We start from the raw sequence: 20770 nt of genomic DNA, 5'->3' as shown, positions 1-20770 counted from the left end.
ATAATGGTGTCATCCAGCGTCTGGTTCACTCTACAGGTTCATCTTTATTCAGGACCTCATAGTACTGTATATGTCACCTTAAAGTCTTTAATAACTACTGTAACTTCTTCCATTGACAAAATATAACAACTACATCTCTGCTTCTGTGGGAATCTGTGGCATTTTACCATATCATGCAATTAGACAGAATTAGAGCAAGCACACACATTTCCATCCACACACACATATATGCAAAGTATGCTTGTTAAAGTAAACAATCTGTTCCACTAATCTCAGTTGTCTCATCCAGAACATGTCTCTGACTGCTAGAGTCCATCAAACTCACACACACACACACACACACACTTACTAATTCTCTTCACCATTTCTCACTCTCTCTCTTTATAGTGTCATACTTAAAGTACTTTTAAACCAAATGTACTAATTCTCTCTTAACAAAAACAGATTTTGACACAAATGACATAGACATGACTGATTTAACTGCAGTAAACATTGATGTCATGTATCGTTTGGTACGGCTGACATTTAGCTGTACCAAGGTGGTATTATTTGATAATCAAAAACACACAAAAAATAAATAAATAAATAAAATAAAATAACATAATTAAAGATTTAAAAAAAAAACTTTATTATATATATATATATATATAACTTTATTATACTTAAAGGTGCATAAAATAAAATTTATAAAGATTTAAAAAAAAACTTTATTATACTTAAAGGTGCATCAAGTAATGTTTGCAATTTAGAAAAAGTTTTACCCTGAAAGAAATGAATTTTATTTTTGTAAAATATGTTTTAAATTTTGTACATGAAATATGATGCCACTCAAAAAATGTTTTATTTTTTGTTCCAAAAACAGCATTTAGTGTTATTTATTTTATTTCAGTCATTTTGTTTCGTGCTTTTCTCAATATTTTTTATTATTTTTTTTCTTTCTATATACAGTAGTTTAAATTAAATTTTATTTCAGTTGTTTTGTTTGTTTTAGTAATTTTGGTACTTTTTTCTAGTTAGTTGCCAAGGCAACGTTTCAAATTTTCGTTTATGTTTTTTAAGTTTTTCAACTAATATTTATATTTTATTTAATCAACTTACCTTATTTAAAATTGATGTAAATAATTTTTAATATGCACTGGTCAAAAAACTGTCATAATTTAGATTCACTTTTTCCAAATTACCGAAATTAAAGTGATTAAAATATTCTGTCATTATTTATTCACCAAAACATCTTCTGCTTTTGCATGATGCAACAGACAATACTTTGTGCACCTTTAATTATTTTTCATTTCTTTAAATAAACAATAATAATAAATTGAGTTACTAAATAAGTAGCACATGGGGATTTTGACAATGATTTTTTTTTAGCCGAATGTAAAACATTTGGGAAGGCAATGACAATCAACCCAAAACATCCATCTTTGCTTTAAAGTGAGACTGCATTATCAGACTGTATTATAGTGTGGACTACAGAGCTGAGCATCATCCCCTCGCCACCCCGCTACTAAAACGAGATACGATACATTTACATTTAGCTAACATTGACGGCAGTCTATGTCCTTTAGCGCTGCTATATTCCTTGCCTTCTGATTGGTTGTGGATTAAAATGCAGGTGCGATCTTGTATCCAGGGGGGCGGGTCTCCACGGTTTCGATGAGCGGTGGACTCTGGTAAGCATTGACGGGGATGGTGGTCTGACCAATTACATCATTGGAGGGGTACGGCTGCTTGGGCGGCTGTTCGCCCATGTGCTCGGTGGTGAACAGTGTCAAGTCAGTACCGAGCAGGAACCTCTGAACAGCACACACCGTAAGGCCCGCCTAGTCAGGATAACCAGGATTATGCATATTAGTCTGATTAGCATGTTAATGAGAAAGACAATCACGTTCATGAGGTATCAAGCATAGTAGCAAGAGTTAGTTGGAATGCTTGAGTTAACCCAGTAACAGTATAAACACCTGAAGATCCAGAAGAACTATTTCTGTCTTTACTAGATCAAGAGTAGAAGTTCATTCTTATAGCTGTAAATGACTTTAAACAGAGTACACAATATACAGTATGTAATGCAATGTAAATGGGAGGAAAATAGAGTCTGTGTTGTTGTGTGCCGGAAAATCAGTCACTATAGTCATCAAATTTTGCATGTATTTCTGGAGTTTTTGTAAACTGAAAATTATAAATTACATGTATTGTCTACTCTGCCTAAATATATAGTATCTAAGGAAATACTTTTTGCATTCTTTCAGCTTTTATAGTGATCATATTGTGCCATCACGTACAAAAAGATTGTGCTAAAAGGTAAATCTTTGTCCCTTATTTACCCCTAAATGGTACTTATTAGTACACAGTAGTATCTAAAGTATACATATTAATAACTTTTGAAAGACTACCGCCCCAGTGACAGTTTTGTACCTTTTTTCTGAGAGTGTACTGAACATATAGATAGCACTTTGTACTACTGTCAGAAAAAGCATAGTTTAGTGTGCATTTGACATTAGTATAGGAAATCTACATCTACACTACTGAGAGAGTGTTAGGATGTTTGGACAAAAGCCTCTGTTTATCCTCCATAAAGGCAGTGTTCTTAAACCTGTGCACTGCTAGCAGACATAGATATGCCTGAAACACAAACACCAATGCTGGCAGTCAAATATACACGTAATTGTGATTGTGTAAAGCATCTATAGGAAGGTGGAGTGACTTACCCAGGTCAGGATTGAGAAAAAAGAGAAGGCAATAGCTGCGCGTGCCGCGTCTGACGCCTGCTCCAGCGGCAGCTCTTGAGGGGACGTATGACTCCACTGACTGGCCAAAAAGCAGAATCCTACAAACCAAAGGAACGTCCAGAATCCTAAAGAGAAGAGATTGGAAAATGTGTAGCGGCAAATCTATTTTAAAAGTCTTCAAAAAACTGAATTTTGATTTGTTTGTATTTTCCAGGTACATGCTACATTTTATTATTGTACAAAAATACAGATAATTTCAGCAATTTGGCCTATAGACAATCAGGATTATAATAGTATTATGGTATCATATATATCATATTTGTTACTTGAAATAAAATTAAGGATGACTGAGATCAAATAAAATAAAATATAAAAACTTACTTTTTTATTTCAGCTAGTTGACAAGCCAACATTTTTAAAACTACAGTATACGGACATAGTATAAAAAAAATATATAAATTACAAAACACAACAAAGTTACTGAAATTTTACCTAAATGAAAATTTAAAATATAAAACACAAAAACGTATTCTAAATATTAATAATAACCAGCCAGTTTATAAAGAAAATGTTCATATTTAAAAAATAGTTCATTGCTATGACAGCCTGTAATAGACATTTCTCACTCTTTGTGAAGCTGTAAAGTAATGACAAAACTGTAATAAAAATATTTTAATAACTGAAATAAATAAACAAAAAAAGCATATTTTAACTGGCTTTGAGTGGTCATCACTATACATAAATGTACAAGTAAATTAAAATCACTGACTGGATATTATTGTAATTGCATCAGAATAAACAAATTATTTTCATTCATAAAATCACAATGATTTATATCAGAACATTTTTACCTGAAAATACCATCTCCAACAGCACTGCTCTCTTTCTGTCTTTAACACTGCTGATCTGGGGGAAATAGATGTCCAGGGCCAGGAAGAAGATGCTTGCTAAGAAAGCCATTATTCCTATAGTGATGCCGTAGTTACAGGCATCTGCGTTCTTATTAAAGACACAGTGCAGTCGCTCGCTGCCCATATTCACATAGCCCTCATTTATTATAGAAGCAAAGACCACCATGGAGAAGATCTGGAGAGAGACAGTGAAAAACGACATGAGTCACAGGAATAGGTATATAAACCTTATCCCTGGTGTTAAATTAATAAAACCCCTTAAATTATTTGCATTCTCAGAACAGAAGGCATCTAAGTGAAGCTTTTCTTCTATTATGTTATACATGCTAAATGGAGGGGACACCATTCTCCTTACCGATGCCGTGTTATGCATTTCCCAGGAAAGAATTTCATTTACACCTCAGGGAGAAAATGTGGCTAATTCTCACTAATGCAACAGATCACGCACAACCACACCCACTCAAACAGATGCCAAGGGATCACCAAAAAGTGCACAACATGCAGTCTAGTGTGTTTTGGAGCGACAGTAAGAGAAAATCACAAGTAGTGCTCATATATTGCGGTGCCATGTGCTATTTTTGGCAATGAAATCCCATAAACTGACGCACACATCACACAGTCGTCACAGAAACAGTTATAGCTGCTGTGGTTATTGGCTGCATGGCTGGATAAAACACTGTGTTAAAGCAAGAAGCAACTACCAACATGCCTCGAAGCCCTACATCTGACCCCGATTTGTTGAAGTAACCTATAATCTACTCAGGTTGAGTCAGTCATGTTAAATAACATGCCTTAAATAAAGTCAGTTAAAACTACTACAAAACATTTTACAATGCATGGAGGCTTTTTAAAATTCAAAACATTATCTTCCTCTGCCCTTATGCACGGATCTGGTAATTGGTGTCCATTTACGGACATATCAGTCATCTGTAAAGTTACTACAGTGAGTTAATTTATAGTTTAAGCTCACTTGTGCATTGCCATTCCGGAGAATGGCCACTGGCTTTAAAAGTTTCTACCAAAACTGTACAGTATATTTATTTTCTTATAATACAGCATATTTTCTTCCTACAATGTTTAGGGAGATCTGACATTAATATTTTGTCATTTTGTTTTTTTTTAAAGAACATTTCAATAACCTAAAACTCTAGGTGTGTCATTTGCATTAGAAGAAAAAAATATATAAAGGTCAACAGTACATTTATTAACATCTTGACATTATTTTTAATCATACAAACTTGACTAATGACAAAAAAGTAATAAATCCAAAGAAAACAACAAAGATAAAACTTGACTTTTGTTATTCATTAATTTTATTGCACGAATGACGCAAGGGTTGTAACACCAGTGACAACAACACAGTGACAAATCTGCAAAAAACACTATTGATCAGACTAAAATCAATCTGTTATACAGCAATGACATGTAAATGAACCAAATGAGAAAATGACATTCAGCGATAAATCATAAATCATTTTTTTTTCTTATTAAAACGCCAGATAAAGGATAGAATGAAGATTTATTAAATGTCTGAAGTCTGTTTCATTAAATATTACCACTGTTTATTACTATTATTATAATAAATGTAATATATTCATCACTGTATTTTAACAATGACCCAAATATCTCTAGGCTACATGTGGCACTACACTGCGCGCACGCAATGCGTGCGTCACTACCACAGCAACATCTGACGTGCGTCCACCTAAAGAAGACAGCATCCTATAATAACACCCAATCATTACGTTAAATGATTACATACGCCCTTTAAGCACTGCAAATATACAAAATAAAAAATATATAAAGCAAGATCACCCTTGTTAAAATAACCGCTCGACCATTAAAATGGGAACAGAAGCATCATTCTGTCAGTCATAATTCATAGAAGATTGCTGTTCTTACCCATGCCAGGACTCTTAGGACTGTCTGTGGCTGTTTGATGAACGCAATCAGATCAAATGCCGAACCGGTTCGGCCCGCTCCAAACGAGCCCGCTCCATCCATCCTCCCAGCAGTGTGGCGCGCTGACTGCTGCTGTGCGATGCTCTGCGGAAGAAGAGCTGAGCGCGTTCACGATCGCCTGTCGTGCACACCCATAGTCGAGCGCGCGCCTGTTCGTGTTAAATAATGGTGGGGATTTTGATTCATCTCAATGATTCGAATCTTTTCAAGCAGTTCACGAAGAAGAAGGCCCACCATATCATGTATGTAGCTAGAGAACATAAATGCAGGAAATAAAAATAAAAATAATACATTTTAATATAATATAAATATTTTTTTACGACAGCCCTCAGTCAAGTTTGACTTTTCGTCCCTTTGTAGTAGAGTTCATCTGGTCATCTCTATAGGCCTAGATAGCTATGCCAGTAGAAGGTGGTAACAAGTCGATGTCTTTGTTAGTGTTTGGGATTGATAAACGCATTTACTAAGTAACAAGTTTTTTAGCATTTTAGTCACGAAACAATTAACGTTAAAGCAGTTCCGGTAGAGGACAGCAACTGGATCTATGCTAAATCTTCAGCTGTCATACAATATATACTTCTTTGGTGAGTTACTGTAACCCCACATGAAAACGTACAGAGCACAAAACACGAGTGGCTATCGTGTTATTATGTGGAAGAAAAATAGTTGTCCAGTACATCACAGGTTTACCAAAAATGCGATTCTAGGTCCGGGAGTGAGTCAGTTAGGTTAATAAAATTGAGGTTTGGCCAAATTAACAATAAAGAATTTATTGTTACAGATGTTCTGCAAATTATTGTTTAGTGAACTTGTTTTTATAAAGAAAACTTAGGTGTATTTAAGTTGTTATTAGAGTACAACTCTATATTCTTTGATGAATTATTAAAATGAACTGCAATTTTAAATATGAGAGTGACGATTGATTATGGTTTGCGTCTCACATTGTGTTTTCGCGCACACACCATAATACTCCATATGGTGGCAGTATAACATAGCCTACTGGAATGCATTTCAATTATACAGCATAGTGATTACTCATAGGTATGGTGCCCACAAAAAATGTTTAGACACTTAGCTATATACTTATAAATGTGTGAATTGTTTTGCATTGCATTCATTGTTTTTCTCAGAACCAGCTTTCATTTTCTGAGCCATGTTTGCATTGTATATATATATATATATATATATATATATATATATATATATATATATATATATACATATCAAACTTTATTGAAGACTCAAGGTCCAAATTTAAAAGACAACAGGACAACATATACAACCCATAACATCTATCACACACAATAAAAATTTACAAAATACAGCAATACCAATGTCTCCACAGCTTTGACTGATACCGTGTAGTAGTTATTAAGTTTTGATTTATTATTTAGTTCAAATTATTTATTGCTGTCTGACAGATATTGTCGTTCTTACATTGATTTTGTAATTGAATCTATGTAATCTATGTAAACTCAATATACAGTACAATGTTTAGATATGCAAGTCATAATGATACTGAAGGTGGTTGCTTCTTTTTTAATGCCGTCACAACTTTAATTTTAAGAATTTTTGATTGACGAGTTGACACCATTCTTGCATTAATCTCTCTCTCTCTCTCTCTCTCTCTCTCTCTCTCTCTCTCTCTCTCTCTCTCTCTCAATCTCACTTCAATTTCAATTTAGGTGAGCTTTATTGGCATGACAAAAACTGTACATTTGTATTGCCAAAACAGTTGCTGCTGGGCTGCTTACAAATAGTACACATATGTATTAACAGAAAGAAAAAGAATAATAGTAATAGTAATAATAAAAATATATAAAAAGTATTAAGCATGTAGTGCAAAATGAATTGGTTTATGTAAGTGTATAAGTTAGGGAGCAGCAAACACACAGCAGTTCTTGTGTTTTCCAAACAGATACAGCAGTTTCTCCTGGTTCTTAAGAGTTTTAAAAATCTGATGTATCTGCTGTATTTTATCATAGAAAACTGTCCATATGTCTGTGTATTTGGAGCATTCTGTTAGGAAGTGCAGTTCTGTTTCCATCTGATTCAGATCACAGTGTGAACACAATCTCTGCTCCGGGGGCAGCCATGTTTTTCTGTGTCTGCCCATCTCTATCATCAGCTTGTGTCCGCTGCGTCTGTATCTGGTCAGCGATCTTCTCAGTTTCTGATCTGACACTGTGTACAGATACTCTGCCATACTGTATTCTCTCTTTAGGGCCGAATAGCATTGCATTTTACTCTGTTGTTGTTTTTGGGTTTGCCAGTGAGTGATGTAGTTCTGTTTAATTTGTGCAGTAATCTGATTGGTTCTGATGTTGTGATTCAGATCATCAGTAGATGTTAGTGAAGCATCAGGACTGAATCCTTCTCTCTCTCTCTCTCTCTCTCTCTCTCTCTCTCTCTCTCTGTCTCATAGATGTCAATGGGTCACCACAGGGAACACACACCATCATGAACACCCATATGCTAATTTAAGACAAATATCATTATTCACCTTTGCACTTAGTCCAATTGGGGATGAAGCCACTACATTTTAATCACTGAAATTAAAGTGTGTCAGTGTGGACTCCAGTTTTTAAGTAGTTCTTAGACGCCAGGTAACACCAGTTCTTGGTGCTGATCTGGTCACTTCTATGGTTACAACATTACGTCAATATGTTTAATTACTCCTGTGCAAGTGCTCCAATTTCACTTTGATTGTTAGTAATCATGTATGAAATATTCAGCTACTGCTAATTAGTAACCTATAAATCAGAGAGTCATTACTTTTCAATGTGCAACAGGTTGTGTATCTGTAACAAAGAAAGTGAATTCAAATGAGGAATAATTATCACAATCTCAACAAGTGTGTGGATCTGGTCCAAATCTGGTTCTCAATTATTTTTGAGAAATAATATAAACATTTACTACAAAGGGACAAAAATCAACATTGATTGAGGTCTGTGGGTTGAAAATAAATATTGCATTTTATTTAAAAATATAAACAATTAGGGGTAGACCTAAACATTTCTAAGATGAAAGTTACTATTTAAATGCATTTCTAGTATTATTAAAGTTTATATATTAAACATTTTGTTACTGAATATTACAAAATAATTATAAAAACGCAATAAAAGCAGGTTTGAGTCAGTCCTTTCCTGTCTACTCTCGTTCCTATTAAAAAAAATGTTTAAGTAATCATAATAAATTCGAAATAATTCGTAAATATCGCAATACTTTCTTAAAATTGCTTTTTATAGCAGCAGGGGTTTGCTGGCAGCTGATCGCTTCGCTTATTGGCTATCACTGGAGCAGAACATCATGCCCATATGTCTACGCGCAAGGCATTATGCGCATGCGCAGTTCGCCAAACAGTTGTGGTTCCACGAGTTTGTGTTCCTTCTACGGCTCTGTACAATCTTGCAGCAGCATAATAATTACTATTTCTTGGATACATTAAATTAGGCTGATCAGCCCGGCGACTGACTAGACCAGAAGGCGTGCGTTTTAAACAACATGCAGCTGTAAGCCTGTGTCCACTGGAAGCTAGTGGTAGCGAAGCTGTGCTACGTGCTAATGTTATGAGACTGAACCGCAGAGAAACGCCGCCTGTGATTGACAGCTCACTCACTGCTTTGTGTTACAGATTGAGTTGGGTTGCTCGTGGAATTGGGCAGTGGAAACTTTGGTGTAATTTGCTAAACGGGGGGAAGAGGAAATAGGCGGCACCGCTGCGGGCCTTCATTCACACGTCGCGCACGACTTCAGTGACCGATACTAACATTATAACATGGGGACCTAAAGTGAATTCAGGTTAAACAACACTTTGCCGCAATTTTTCAGACTTTGCGCTTGAAAATGGCCGGTTTTACAGATCTGCGGGAGAAGCTGAAGTCGATGACACCGCACAGGGACAAAGTTTTCGAGTACAGCGACGGCGAGAAGCGCAAACACCGCGAGTCGGATGACGACGAGAGCGAGCACGAGGAGCGACGGGACGCGGAGGCGAGCAAAGTGAAAAGTAGCATTAAGCAAGCGAATATCTTCACGCAGGAGGAGTGCGCGCGCATCGAGGCGAAGATAGATGAGGTGGTTGCCAAGGGAGACAAGGGGCTCTACCGGGAGCACACGGTGGACCGGGCGCCTCTGCGGAACAAGTACTTTTTCGGTGAGGGCTACACGTACGGCTCGCAGCTTGAGAAGCGCGGGCCCGGGCAGGAGCGGCTGTACTCCGAAGGCGAGGTGGACGATATCCCGGACTGGGTGCACGAGCTGGTCATCGATCGCCTCGTGACGCACGGCGTCATAGCGGAGGGCTTTGTTAATAGCGCCGTGATCAATGACTACCAGCCCGGGGGCTGCATCGTGTCCCACGTGGACCCCATCCATATCTTTGAGCGACCGATAGTGTCCGTGTCGTTCTTCAGCGACAGCGCACTCTGTTTCGGATGCAAGTTCCAGTTCAAGCCCATACGCGTGTCCGAGCCCGTGCTCTACCTGCCCGTGGGGCGCGGCAGCGTCACCGTCCTCAGGTCGGTAACGTTGCTAGTCCGGACACTACTTTGTCACAATTAATTTCCAGAGCATGCTATTATTATGCGATTCTTTAAAACACCATGTATATATCCATACGAAAAAGTACTGTGGCAGTACCATAGTATTTTGAAATATACTATGGTACTACTATGGTGCATGTCCGAAATACCATGATCGTAACATGGCCCGTTTTGGTATAGTTTTGCAAGTTCAGTTATGTGATATTGAATTACCATATTACTTTGATTTATACTATGGTACTGTGTAACAGCTTATAATATTTTACCACCATAAAACCGATTCATTTCTACTTTTATATTTTCAGTTTTTATTTTAAAGTTGTAGTAATTTTGTTGTTGTAATTTTAATATATATTAATTATAAATATCAAAGTTTTATTAATTAATTTTTATTAATTATAAATATCATTATATATATATATATATATATATATATATATATATATATATATTAGTTTTTCATTATTATTTTTATTTCAGTTTGTTATTTTGGTGCAAGTTAAACTAAATGAATATAAGAAACGTTCCCTTGGTAAGTAGCTGAAATAAAATTAGTTTAAAATTTAGTATTTATTTATTTTATTTTATTTCAGTTAACGTTTCATTGTAAATGTATTAGTTAGAAATATCATACAAATAGCAATATACTTAAACTTAAATACCATTACAAATTTAAAAATTAGAAATATCATACAAATAGCATTGTACTTTAATTTCAGTACCATGGTATATTTCAAAATGTTGTACCATTACCATCACTGTACCATGATACTGCCACATTCTTTTTTGTAAGGGCGTTACCATTCTGGTAAAGCCCAAAAAACATATTATTACTAAAGTTCATGTAGGAACTTATTTATTTTATTGTCAGCTGAAGCCCTTTTACCTAAAATATTTACTTGAAGTACCCCAAGATTTTAAATTAATATTTCAATAACACATTTGCATGTTTATTATCCTGTGGTGTTAGTTCATTGTAACATGACATGCAGGAACACAAGTAAAATATTTGATCCTTTTTAAAAAGTATTTCATTATTTTTTATTTGCATGAATTATTAGCTTTTCATTATGAACCATGTCCTAAAAACGTATTATTTTTTGCTTTTGTTATGTTTGTTTTGTTGTGCTAAAATGTAGTAGAATATTGAGCTCTGGCTCATGCTTTTACTGTTTTGATTGGTTTTAGTGGCTATGCAGCCGATGACATCACACACTGCATCCGCCCACAGGACATCAAGGAGAGGAGAGCTGTCATCATTCTGAGAAAGTGAGTTGCTCTGGTTTTGAGTCAGAGTTGTTCTTAAAAGCTCTGGAAGCATGTGTGGGGGTGTACACTGCTCTGATATATGCTCATGTTTTGCTGTAGAACAAGGCCGGATGCTCCTCGCTTGAACTCCAGTTCACTGAGCCCTTCCATCCCCTCTTCTGAGAGACGACACATACTCAAAGCCAAACGCTCACACCGCAAGGCCGACCCAGATGCTGCACACAGGTACTTGCCAAGAGTTTCATACCACATTCAGGACTGTCTCCATCATATCAACAACTTATACTCAGATAAACATGAAGGCTGTTCATGTTTACATGAGGTAATAAAAGTATGACTAATTATCTAATAATAAAAAATAAAAAATAGTATGGCTTGTTTTCTATTCCTAAAATAGAAAAACCTAGTTTATATTAAAGTTGCACAAAGATAATAGTTTTATGTCTAAAAAAGTAAATATGACAATTGTTTAAAATGGTGTACACTGAAAGCGGTTTAATTCTGCTTAAGAGTGGACACTAATGGTGGCTGCCGTCTTGAGATCACATGACCGGCTGAATTCTTCTCAGTATTTGTACTATTTTAGTAACCCTATTATCTGACAGCTTTCGCTGCATTCGCTGCACCCATATTTTTGGATTGGTGGTGTAGGGTATTTCTGCAACAAGAGTGCTGTCATATCAGTCAGCAGAACATAAAAGTACACTTTAAAGGAATAGTTCAGCCAAAAATTGTATCATTGTTTATTCATCTACATGTTGTTCCAAACCTTTATGCTGGGGTCACTATGAACTGTCATTGAAAATAGAGCTGTTCCAAGAAAAAAAGTAGCATCATACATGTTTGGAATGACACAAGGGTGAGCAAATGATGACAGAATTTTCATTTCTGCATGAACTGATCCTTTAAGACTCACAAAGTGGTTGCAGTCCACACATACAATTTGCTAAAAGCATTTTGCTCTTTTCCCTTACACAGGCCTCGTATTTTAGAGATGGACAAAGAGTTGCAGAGGCGTTCCCTCTTCTCTCGACAGAGACGTCACGGCGACGGCAGTTCAGAGAACTCGTGGAGAAAAGCAGACGAGAGAGAGCTGGGCTCACGCTACACACAGGATCATGCACCCACACGACGAGTCAAAATGAGACGTCACTGAGACGCAGACGCTTTTACATTTGCTCGAGGGGATGGGAAGCCAACAGAGTGACTCAGTAAAAGAGAAGCTTCCGGAGTGGGTGGATTCAAGGACATCAGACAGTGGCTGCTTTACTCAAGAGGCTTTATCTATCTGTTCAGACATATCAAAAATTAAACTTTAAAATCCACTATATTTTGTTCTGTGTGTTTAAAGGAAATGTATGGAATAAAAAGACATCTATGCTGACTAGTGGAATTCAATTCTAATTCATCAATTCACATGCATATTCATCAGTGTCATGCATACAGCTCATTCACATAAAAATTTGTACTGGTCAAGTTTTTTCAAAGATAGATTTTTGAGAAATGCTCTTTTAAACATGTAAACAGATTTGTTGGATAAATTTTGAAACAGTAGCTTAGAACAGGCAATCAAGCTACTTTTAATTTTTGCAGAATCTTAAGTCACAAAAAGTGTGAAGGAAAATTAATCTTTTTTTTTCATGCCATTAGACTGATTTAAATTAAAAGTATTATAATAAAATGTCTTTGATTCGCTTGCAGTGGCTTGTCGGTTGATTTGTCTGTGCACAGTGACTTTACTAACAAAGACAAGATCAAATCTAAGCCCTAGAATCATCTTTGATATGCACAATATAAGTTTTCATGTTTCTAAAAACAGGATAAAAAAAGTGAAATAGTCATCGCTTCATTTGAATGTTCTTTCCTTTCTCAATGCTTATTTATTTTCTTTTTTTTCCCATTTAAGAGTGGAATTGCCATTATAACAAGTTCTGATTGACAACTATGGTTATTTGATTTATCTATTTCCAAAGGAAAAAATTCATTGTCAAAATTATAGCTGTCATTCGAGACCTGTATAAGACTGTCATAATGGCAACAGTTTTATTTATTTTTATACTGTTATTTCTGATAATGAATAAAAATGTAGAAGAAAGATGATAAAGTGTCTGTCCCATTGCAGGTGTTCAATAGAAAAGTGCAATTGACTTCATGAGACTCTATATATACTTTGTATTTAAGAGGCTGACACGACTCTTTTTGTTTAAAGGTTGAAAACCAATGGAGCAGATTACACTGCATAAAAGGTTAAAGGGAGATGATCAGTGTGTTCCTGAAAGATTCTATGTTTATTCTTTATTTTTCTAGGTCTAATAAAAATTGAGGTTCGTATCTGCATTTTGTAGCTCACTTTTAAATACCAAAAACAATCTCAACCTTTTTTTTTTTTTTTGTCAAACTCAATTCCTGGAGGGCCGGAGCCCTGCAGAATTTTGTTCCACACATACCCTTTAGTTTTCAAATAAGCCTGAAGGACTTGAATAGGTGGATCGGGTGTGTTTAATTAGGGTTGAATCTAAATGGAATAGGTCGATCATTTACTGTCCACAGTTTAACATACATAGAGTTTCCATTTTTGCTCCAGTCTGATATTTATAATTTACACTATGCACTGTTTTATACGGTTCCGAAATGAAAATGTGAGTATTTAGTGTGGCTGGATCTCTGTGCCACTATATCATCTTGAATTGTTAAATAAACATACACAATAATTTACTTCAGTGTATCCACTGTTTACCCAATAAATGTCCCACAGTTTCTTACTTCAAGTGCTGTTAGTGAGTGGAAAGAGTGCGAAATTGTCCACTAGATGGTATTAGAGAACTTTCCATCCATTTTTTCATAGAAAACTATATTGGGTTGATTACTGTGTTGCTTATGGATAGTATTAATTTAATTGCTTTACATATGGTTCTAGGGGAGACATATTACTGTTTTCAGTTTATAGAGGGGTGATAAAACAACACCAAATATATAGCCAAAGTACTTAAAATTAAATTATAGTTTTAATAAATTATATATAATCTAGTTTATATATGAATTAATTAAATCAGTAATAAAAATATAAAGCTTATTAAATAAACTGGATAGTATGGAGTGTTTTAAACTATTTCATTTAACAGCACAATGTACAATTAAGTACTAATGTACAAAGTAATTATTTAATTTGGTGTTCTTCGGTTCGGTTTATTATAATATTTTCAAGAAAAATGTAGAATGAACAATGTGACCAAATTTGCCATAAATTACACAAGCAATGAATTAAGAAAATGTCACAGTATAAGAACATAACACGAAACGATACCATTTATGTTTCAAAAATATAAAACCTTTTTGAATTCACATAAAAAAGTACTTAAAATAATTTATGAAATAAAATAAAAAATATATAATATATATATATATATATATATATATATATATATATATATATATATATATATATATATATAATGTGGAGCCGCTCTGTTAAGATGAATAACTGTATATGCTTTTTCCTTTATGTCCGTGTAAAGAAATTCCATAGAAATAAAGCAACGCACCTTCACTGTAGTTCTGACGTCTATTGATACTGTCATCTCATTGGTCCATATGTACGTCAATCAGCTGGATAGTGACGTATGAGGTGTTGTTATAGTTGACAGGGCAAGTACCTGCTGGACAAAACTACTGAATTTGATACTCTAATGGCTCTGAATTTACTTTAAAACCATATAAAGGTAAGTTAGCGCTTATAAACTGTCGATTGTTTAATATCACCAAGCGTGTTAGTTTTCTGGTGATGTTAGCAAACGATAACAACACAGCGAAACACTATTGTTTGAATCAGTGTAGTTTGATTCTCAACCATTTTGAACAACTGAAAATAAGTATTCGAGTTTGGAGGTTATGCGTGATTTTATATAATATTTAGCAAGGAAAACATGCATCGTGTGAAAGAGCACGTCTGTAAACATGACAGATATAAACCACTGATAGTGTCATGTTGTTTTGCACAGTCTTATCTGAAAACACAATGTTATCTGGGTTTTAAAGTCCATCTGTATGTATTTAATGTGTACTAACTCAGTTGGGTTTACCCAATAACCATAATGAAAGAATGTAGAATTTGTTTTGTTTTCATTTGCCTGCGATCTGGCCAAGAACTTCTGTTACTTTTTGTAAAAGACCTTTGGAATGTAGTTCTTGGCGAGCATGTGAATCTGTAAATCCCTTTGGAATAAAAATATTAAGCCTTAAAGGTATCCATGAGATATTCACCCATGTCTTACTAGTGTAATCTGTAGATCACAGATAGAGACTGAACTCTAAATCAGAAATCCACAGAAAAAGAAAGAGAGAGTGGCAGGTGAGGCTTCAGTGGCCTGCGCAGTCACGTAGCACACATGAGCACTGTGTGTCTTAACCTTCATAGTACTGAGTACTGTGATAGTAGGTACCTTGGTACGTTAATGGTATCGGATGGTTAAATCAATAATAACATTTTAATTTTAGTACTGTGATACTTAATGATTACTATTTATGGTACACATAGGTCAGTGGTATTCTTAGTACCATGAATATATCCAGGCCCGGATTAAAAATTCAGAGGGCCCTAGGCACAATGTCTTGTAAAGCCCCCCACACACAATTATATGGTACTATTCATTGGAAACACCTCTGTTGTTTATATCAACCTGACATTGGTAGGCAGAACTAATGTAAATAGCCTCTGCCAGTAAGGTAGACAGTTAGTGTAAATAGACACTTTGAAATGTGTTTCTTCCCCTTGCTTGGGCACCAAGTGCGCATGGGCCCCTGCCCATAATGCCCAGTGGATAATAGATAGATAAGATAGATAGATCATTTATTTTGTCCTCAGAGAGGCCCAGAATATATCATGATAGATGTCTAAAACCCATGGAGTTACCCTGATTTGTGGAAGCGCATGTGACATCAAGTGGTCATGTACTGTAAGTCTCTACTGACATTTTCAGACCATCTCACAGAGGAAGTGATGTATTATTCTGGTAAAAGGCGAGGAGAAGATGGGATTGCTGCTGTCATTGACTTCCTGTTGTCCAATGCCCGGCTGGTGCTGGGGGTCGGTGGAGCTGTGGTGCTGGGCATTGCCACATTAGCTGTGAAACGGGTGATTATTCATTATTTTTGCTTACTACCCAGTTCTGATTGGTCAAATGATATATTGTTTATAGAGTGCATATACCATTAATTAAAAAAGCTTGTAGCTCACAGTAGGTCTGCATTTAATGGTTTGTAAGTTTCCATTAAAAAGAAAAAATTAATTCTTCTATGAAGAAAATGAATGGATTTTTACTTCTAGAACCTGACTGTTGCACTCTGTTAAAGCTTATTTTGATTATTTATTAATTTTTTTTGTCTCCTCCTCTTCCTATGATGTCGTAGCTAATAGAACGTGCTGGTAGGCCTCCTGATGAGAAGCCTGACAAGAAGATGACGGACAGCTGGGAGGAGTTAAGCTTGGTTAGTGCCTCCCCCAAACTGCTGCACAAGAGTATAGAAGGAGTGGTCATGAAACAGATTGCTGCCGCAACCAAGAAAGGTACATACTTGGGAACATACTTACCTTTATTTAGAAGACTTGTTGCTAAAAGACAACAAGAAATCAAAACGGACCATATTTAGGGTCTTATTCTGCACAATTCATCTATGCATTCTAGTGCCAAAAAAAAAAAAAAAAAAATTCTTTCATCTAAATGTATTAATTCCACTTTTCAAACTGGTCTTTATTTAGGCATTAATGTTGTTACTGAACATCTGTGTCACTAAAAATATATCATGTTATGGAACTAAAATGGGTTGTGAATGCTGTTATTAAGTAGAAACACTTTTTTGTGTTTAGCAGAGCTCTCCCAACCCATCCCCCTGCCCTCACCTGAGCCCCAGCGCTGTAACACTGAACCACCTCAGCGACGGAAACGCATGGATCTGTGTGTGATGACATTTGTGGACCGTCTGCAGCAGTACTACAGAACACGTGTGTGTCTGTCAGGGGAGGAGGTGTCTGTCGCACAACAGAGAGTGTTAGATATAGCCACAGAGATCCAGGCCTTCCTGCACTCCAAACACCCAGGCATGCCACTGGGAGACATGACGCTGGCGGGGTCATTGCTCGACAACCTGCAAGTGGTTAAAGCCGACCATGCTTGCTTGATCGTGCCCCTGCAGGTATCAACATTCTATGTGGACTACTTGTTTACTTGCAGGTGTAAAAAAAAAAATCCTATTAAAAATAGTTGCTATCCCATACATCTCAAAGACCCATAGAGATTCATGATATCCAGTGCTAGCCTGCAGTTTTATTACACATTTATATTACATTATGGTGATTGTTCATTAATATATTTATTGTTTTTCTGTATTTTTTTTTATCTCAAATATTCTAGGGCCACTATCTGTTCAAATCTCCATGTACATTTTCACACCAGGATGTTATTTAAAAAATATATTATATTATATTATATTATATTATATTATATTATATTATATATATATTATATTATATTATATTAAAAAAAAAAACTGTCCTCCATAAGTTTTTGGTAACTCTTCTATAATATCTGTCAGTTTTTGACCAAAATGTATTTTGAATATAATATAATATAATATAATATAATATAATATAATATAATATAATATAATAAGTAGTGCTGTCAAAATAAATGCGTTAATGCATGCAATTAATTTTTATATTTAATGCAATTAATGCAGGGGCAGAGCTAGGCTTGGCCACCCCACTCACAACTGCTGACTCTGTCTCTTTTTTTTTTTTTTTTTGACAAGAATTGCATTTATTTAGACACAGAACGTCTTTACAACCACAACAAACAAGAGAATTTTCAGACATGCACTCCAATGGCGCCTCAGCAGCAGGCACTATTCAAACGAGTGCAGAAAAGGTGCAGGTGACGAGGGAGCTTCAGTAGAACAACAGTAAAGATGAGGTCAGATGAGATGTTGTCAGGCCATATGTCAGTTAAAACCCATTTTCCTGTCCTGTCAACCGTTATACTGTGCTCGTAGCACAAATTAAACTATGAGCATCCAGTGTCATTGTCATGTCATCAGTTAAGTCATTAAGTTACCAAAGAGGCAATTAAAGCTGCCTTAAAACTGTTCATGTAAGTGTTTGTTATATACGAGTCAGATTTAAGAACATGTCTCTGAAATGCAGTGGTTTTAAAAAGTGTCCTGGAGCAGCCCAGCACTGTCTCTCTCATCTAACACACCTGATTAAACTCGGCAGCTCATTAGTAGAGACTTTAAGACCTGAAGTGGGTCAAAAAAGGTAAAGAGTTGTGAGAAGATATGATGTGGGTCAGATCCGTGTCATGTTCTGCAGCAGCAGCTCTTAAAGCAGCCAAATAAGTATGTATGTAGCCAAATAATATATATATCTATATTTATATATATATATATATATATATATATATATATATATATATATATATATATTATATATATATATATTGCACAACTCTGTATACATTGGACTGATATTTTAGTAACACCAAACTCTAGGAATATACCAGTATCGGATTGGGACACAATATCATATATATATATATATATATATATATATTATTTAATTTATTTAATTAATTAATTAATTATTTTTTTTTTAATTTTTTTTTTTTTTTTTTTTTTTTACAATATTTAGTTTAGATCATATTCAGACAAGCCTTCCAATATTAGCAGTTGGATCTTTGATCTTAGATATTGGCCTTACAATGGCCATGTGCTTGACCCTGAAATTGTATTTAAATTTGTTCCAAATGTGTTTTATACAGTTGGAGTCCAGTCTGTGGACGCCTATTGCCGGAGAGGACACATTTTTGGGTCACCCTCAGTACTGCATGGTGCGCCGTGAAAACCTTGAGTACTTCCCGAGGGGGCGGAGCTACTGGGATCGACATTTGCTGGCTGGATACTTGTCGTCGCGGCTTGTTTCCGAGCAACTAGGCAAGACAGTGATGGAATCAATGAACTGGCCATCGCTGACCGGAACCTTGGAGTGCGAGGTGCGACCAGTGCTTGGGTCTCCTGAGCTCAAACTGGAAATTCAAGGGTTAACTCAAAGCAGTTATGACAGTGGAGAACGCTTCTATATAACAGTTTTGCCAACAGTGCGCCTTGGTGAGATGACGCTTATGGCGCAACCAGAGATCACTGGGTCATTCGACTACATCTGGTACCAGAGCCTATACACTAGTGAAACGGCTAGACTAGCAGAGCTTGACAAAGCAGACTCGGGGGTCAGAAGGAAGTGCCTGAAAACCCTAAAGGCGGTGTGCTGCAACTGCCCTTCACTACGCAAGCTCAACGCCAGCCATCTTAGCAACGTCATTCTACACATGAGTGAAAATGAAACAGATTGGACAGAATCAGCATTTGCTGATAGGTTCCTGCAGGCGATCACTGAGCTAATCGGATATTTGGAAACTGGAATCTTGCCTAGTTACTTCAAATCTAATGTGAATCTGTTTCAGGGTTTTACTGAGGACGACATTGATGAGTTGGGCTTCATGCTGTACTGTGCTGTAACTGAACCTGAGATTCTTCTGATCTGATTCACTCCTCCTCCTATACCCCCTGCGCACAGAATAGTACTTTTTTATTAAAACAACTCTCCATTGTCTATTCATGGTCCCCTTATGTGTATTTCCACTTACCTACTCCTTTAAAGGGGATTTTGAAGTGACATTGGCTCCATTTGACTATGCAGCACTTACCTAGACACTTTGCTTGGATGTAGATTTTAAAGAAGTGAGAGAAAGCTTTCATAGTTCAGACGATTTGTCTGTGACTTAAGATGGATTTTCTTTTGTTGATAACCTGTTCTGAGCTCTGTGTTGACCATCAGTATATGTTTTATTATTTTGCTTTTAGGAGCAAAGGCTATAATCACAGACTATGCAAAGCTGTGTTCAATCTGAAGAAGCAAATACTTAATATTAAGACAATAAAGCAGTAATGCAATGTTAATTTTTATATACTTTTTTTTTCTGGGTTATTTATTCTTACTTACAAAGTAGCAAAACTACTGAGTTTGTTTGGGGAAAAATGTTATCTAAAAAGGTTGTCTAAACCTTTATGTGTTGTTTTCCTACCCATCCACATTCTAGCCTTTTGTCAATACTAGCATAAAAGGCTTTGAAAAGACAGAAATAATTAAACTAAAAGTTAACATGTAAATGTTACTGCAGGTTTCCCAGTATATGTCTTATGATAACTTTTAAACAAGTTTGGTTAAAAAAATAAATAGCAGAAACAAAAATACTGGTAGGATCAAACTTCATACCGATCCTACACTGCTGATAGGGTTACATCCCAGCCA

General features: G+C 35.8%; 3 protein-coding genes across 4 annotated transcripts; 2 read left to right on the top strand and 1 right to left on the bottom strand.

The window, feature by feature from the left end:
* Nucleotides 1-1020: 1020 nt before the first annotated feature.
* On the bottom strand, nucleotides 1021-5721 carry LOC109068182 (synaptogyrin-1-like). Of its 2 annotated transcripts, none has more exons than XM_019085033.2 (4): nucleotides 5540-5713; nucleotides 3578-3812; nucleotides 2706-2851; nucleotides 1021-1820 (listed from the first exon to the last, which is right to left on the bottom strand). In XM_019085033.2, the coding sequence occupies exons 1-4, from the start codon at nucleotides 5639-5641 to the stop codon at nucleotides 1602-1604; spliced, it is 702 nt and encodes a 233-aa protein (XP_018940578.1). In that variant the 5' UTR covers nucleotides 5642-5713; the 3' UTR covers nucleotides 1021-1601. The 2 variants fall into 2 exon arrangements, with proteins under 2 accessions (XP_018940578.1, XP_042594362.1); XM_042738428.1 differs by lacking the exon at nucleotides 1021-1820 and adding an exon at nucleotides 1837-2619 and having other exon boundaries at nucleotides 5540-5721.
* Nucleotides 5722-8926: 3205 nt separating this feature from the next.
* Nucleotides 8927-12796, top strand: LOC109068183 (RNA demethylase ALKBH5). The gene is made up of 4 exons (XM_019085034.2): nucleotides 8927-10119; nucleotides 11332-11412; nucleotides 11512-11637; nucleotides 12391-12796. Exons 1-4 carry the CDS (start codon nucleotides 9446-9448, stop codon nucleotides 12566-12568), a joined length of 1059 nt encoding a protein of 352 aa, XP_018940579.1. The 5' UTR covers nucleotides 8927-9445; the 3' UTR covers nucleotides 12569-12796.
* A 2200-nt stretch (nucleotides 12797-14996) lies between these two features.
* Nucleotides 14997-20421, top strand: LOC109068184 (mitochondrial dynamics protein MID51-like). The gene is made up of 5 exons (XM_042738157.1): nucleotides 14997-15131; nucleotides 16389-16543; nucleotides 16819-16975; nucleotides 17276-17601; nucleotides 19224-20421. The coding sequence occupies exons 2-5, from the start codon at nucleotides 16409-16411 to the stop codon at nucleotides 20001-20003; spliced, it is 1398 nt and encodes a 465-aa protein (XP_042594091.1). The 5' UTR covers nucleotides 14997-15131; nucleotides 16389-16408; the 3' UTR covers nucleotides 20004-20421.
* Nucleotides 20422-20770: the final 349 nt, after the last annotated feature.

This window comes from Cyprinus carpio, chromosome A1, assembly GCF_018340385.1.
Source record: "Cyprinus carpio isolate SPL01 chromosome A1, ASM1834038v1, whole genome shotgun sequence".
In the NCBI taxonomy this organism is placed as follows: Eukaryota; Metazoa; Chordata; class Actinopteri; order Cypriniformes; family Cyprinidae; genus Cyprinus; species Cyprinus carpio.
Note: the sequence above shows the minus strand (reverse complement) of the source record. Positions and strands in the feature narration are given on the sequence as shown.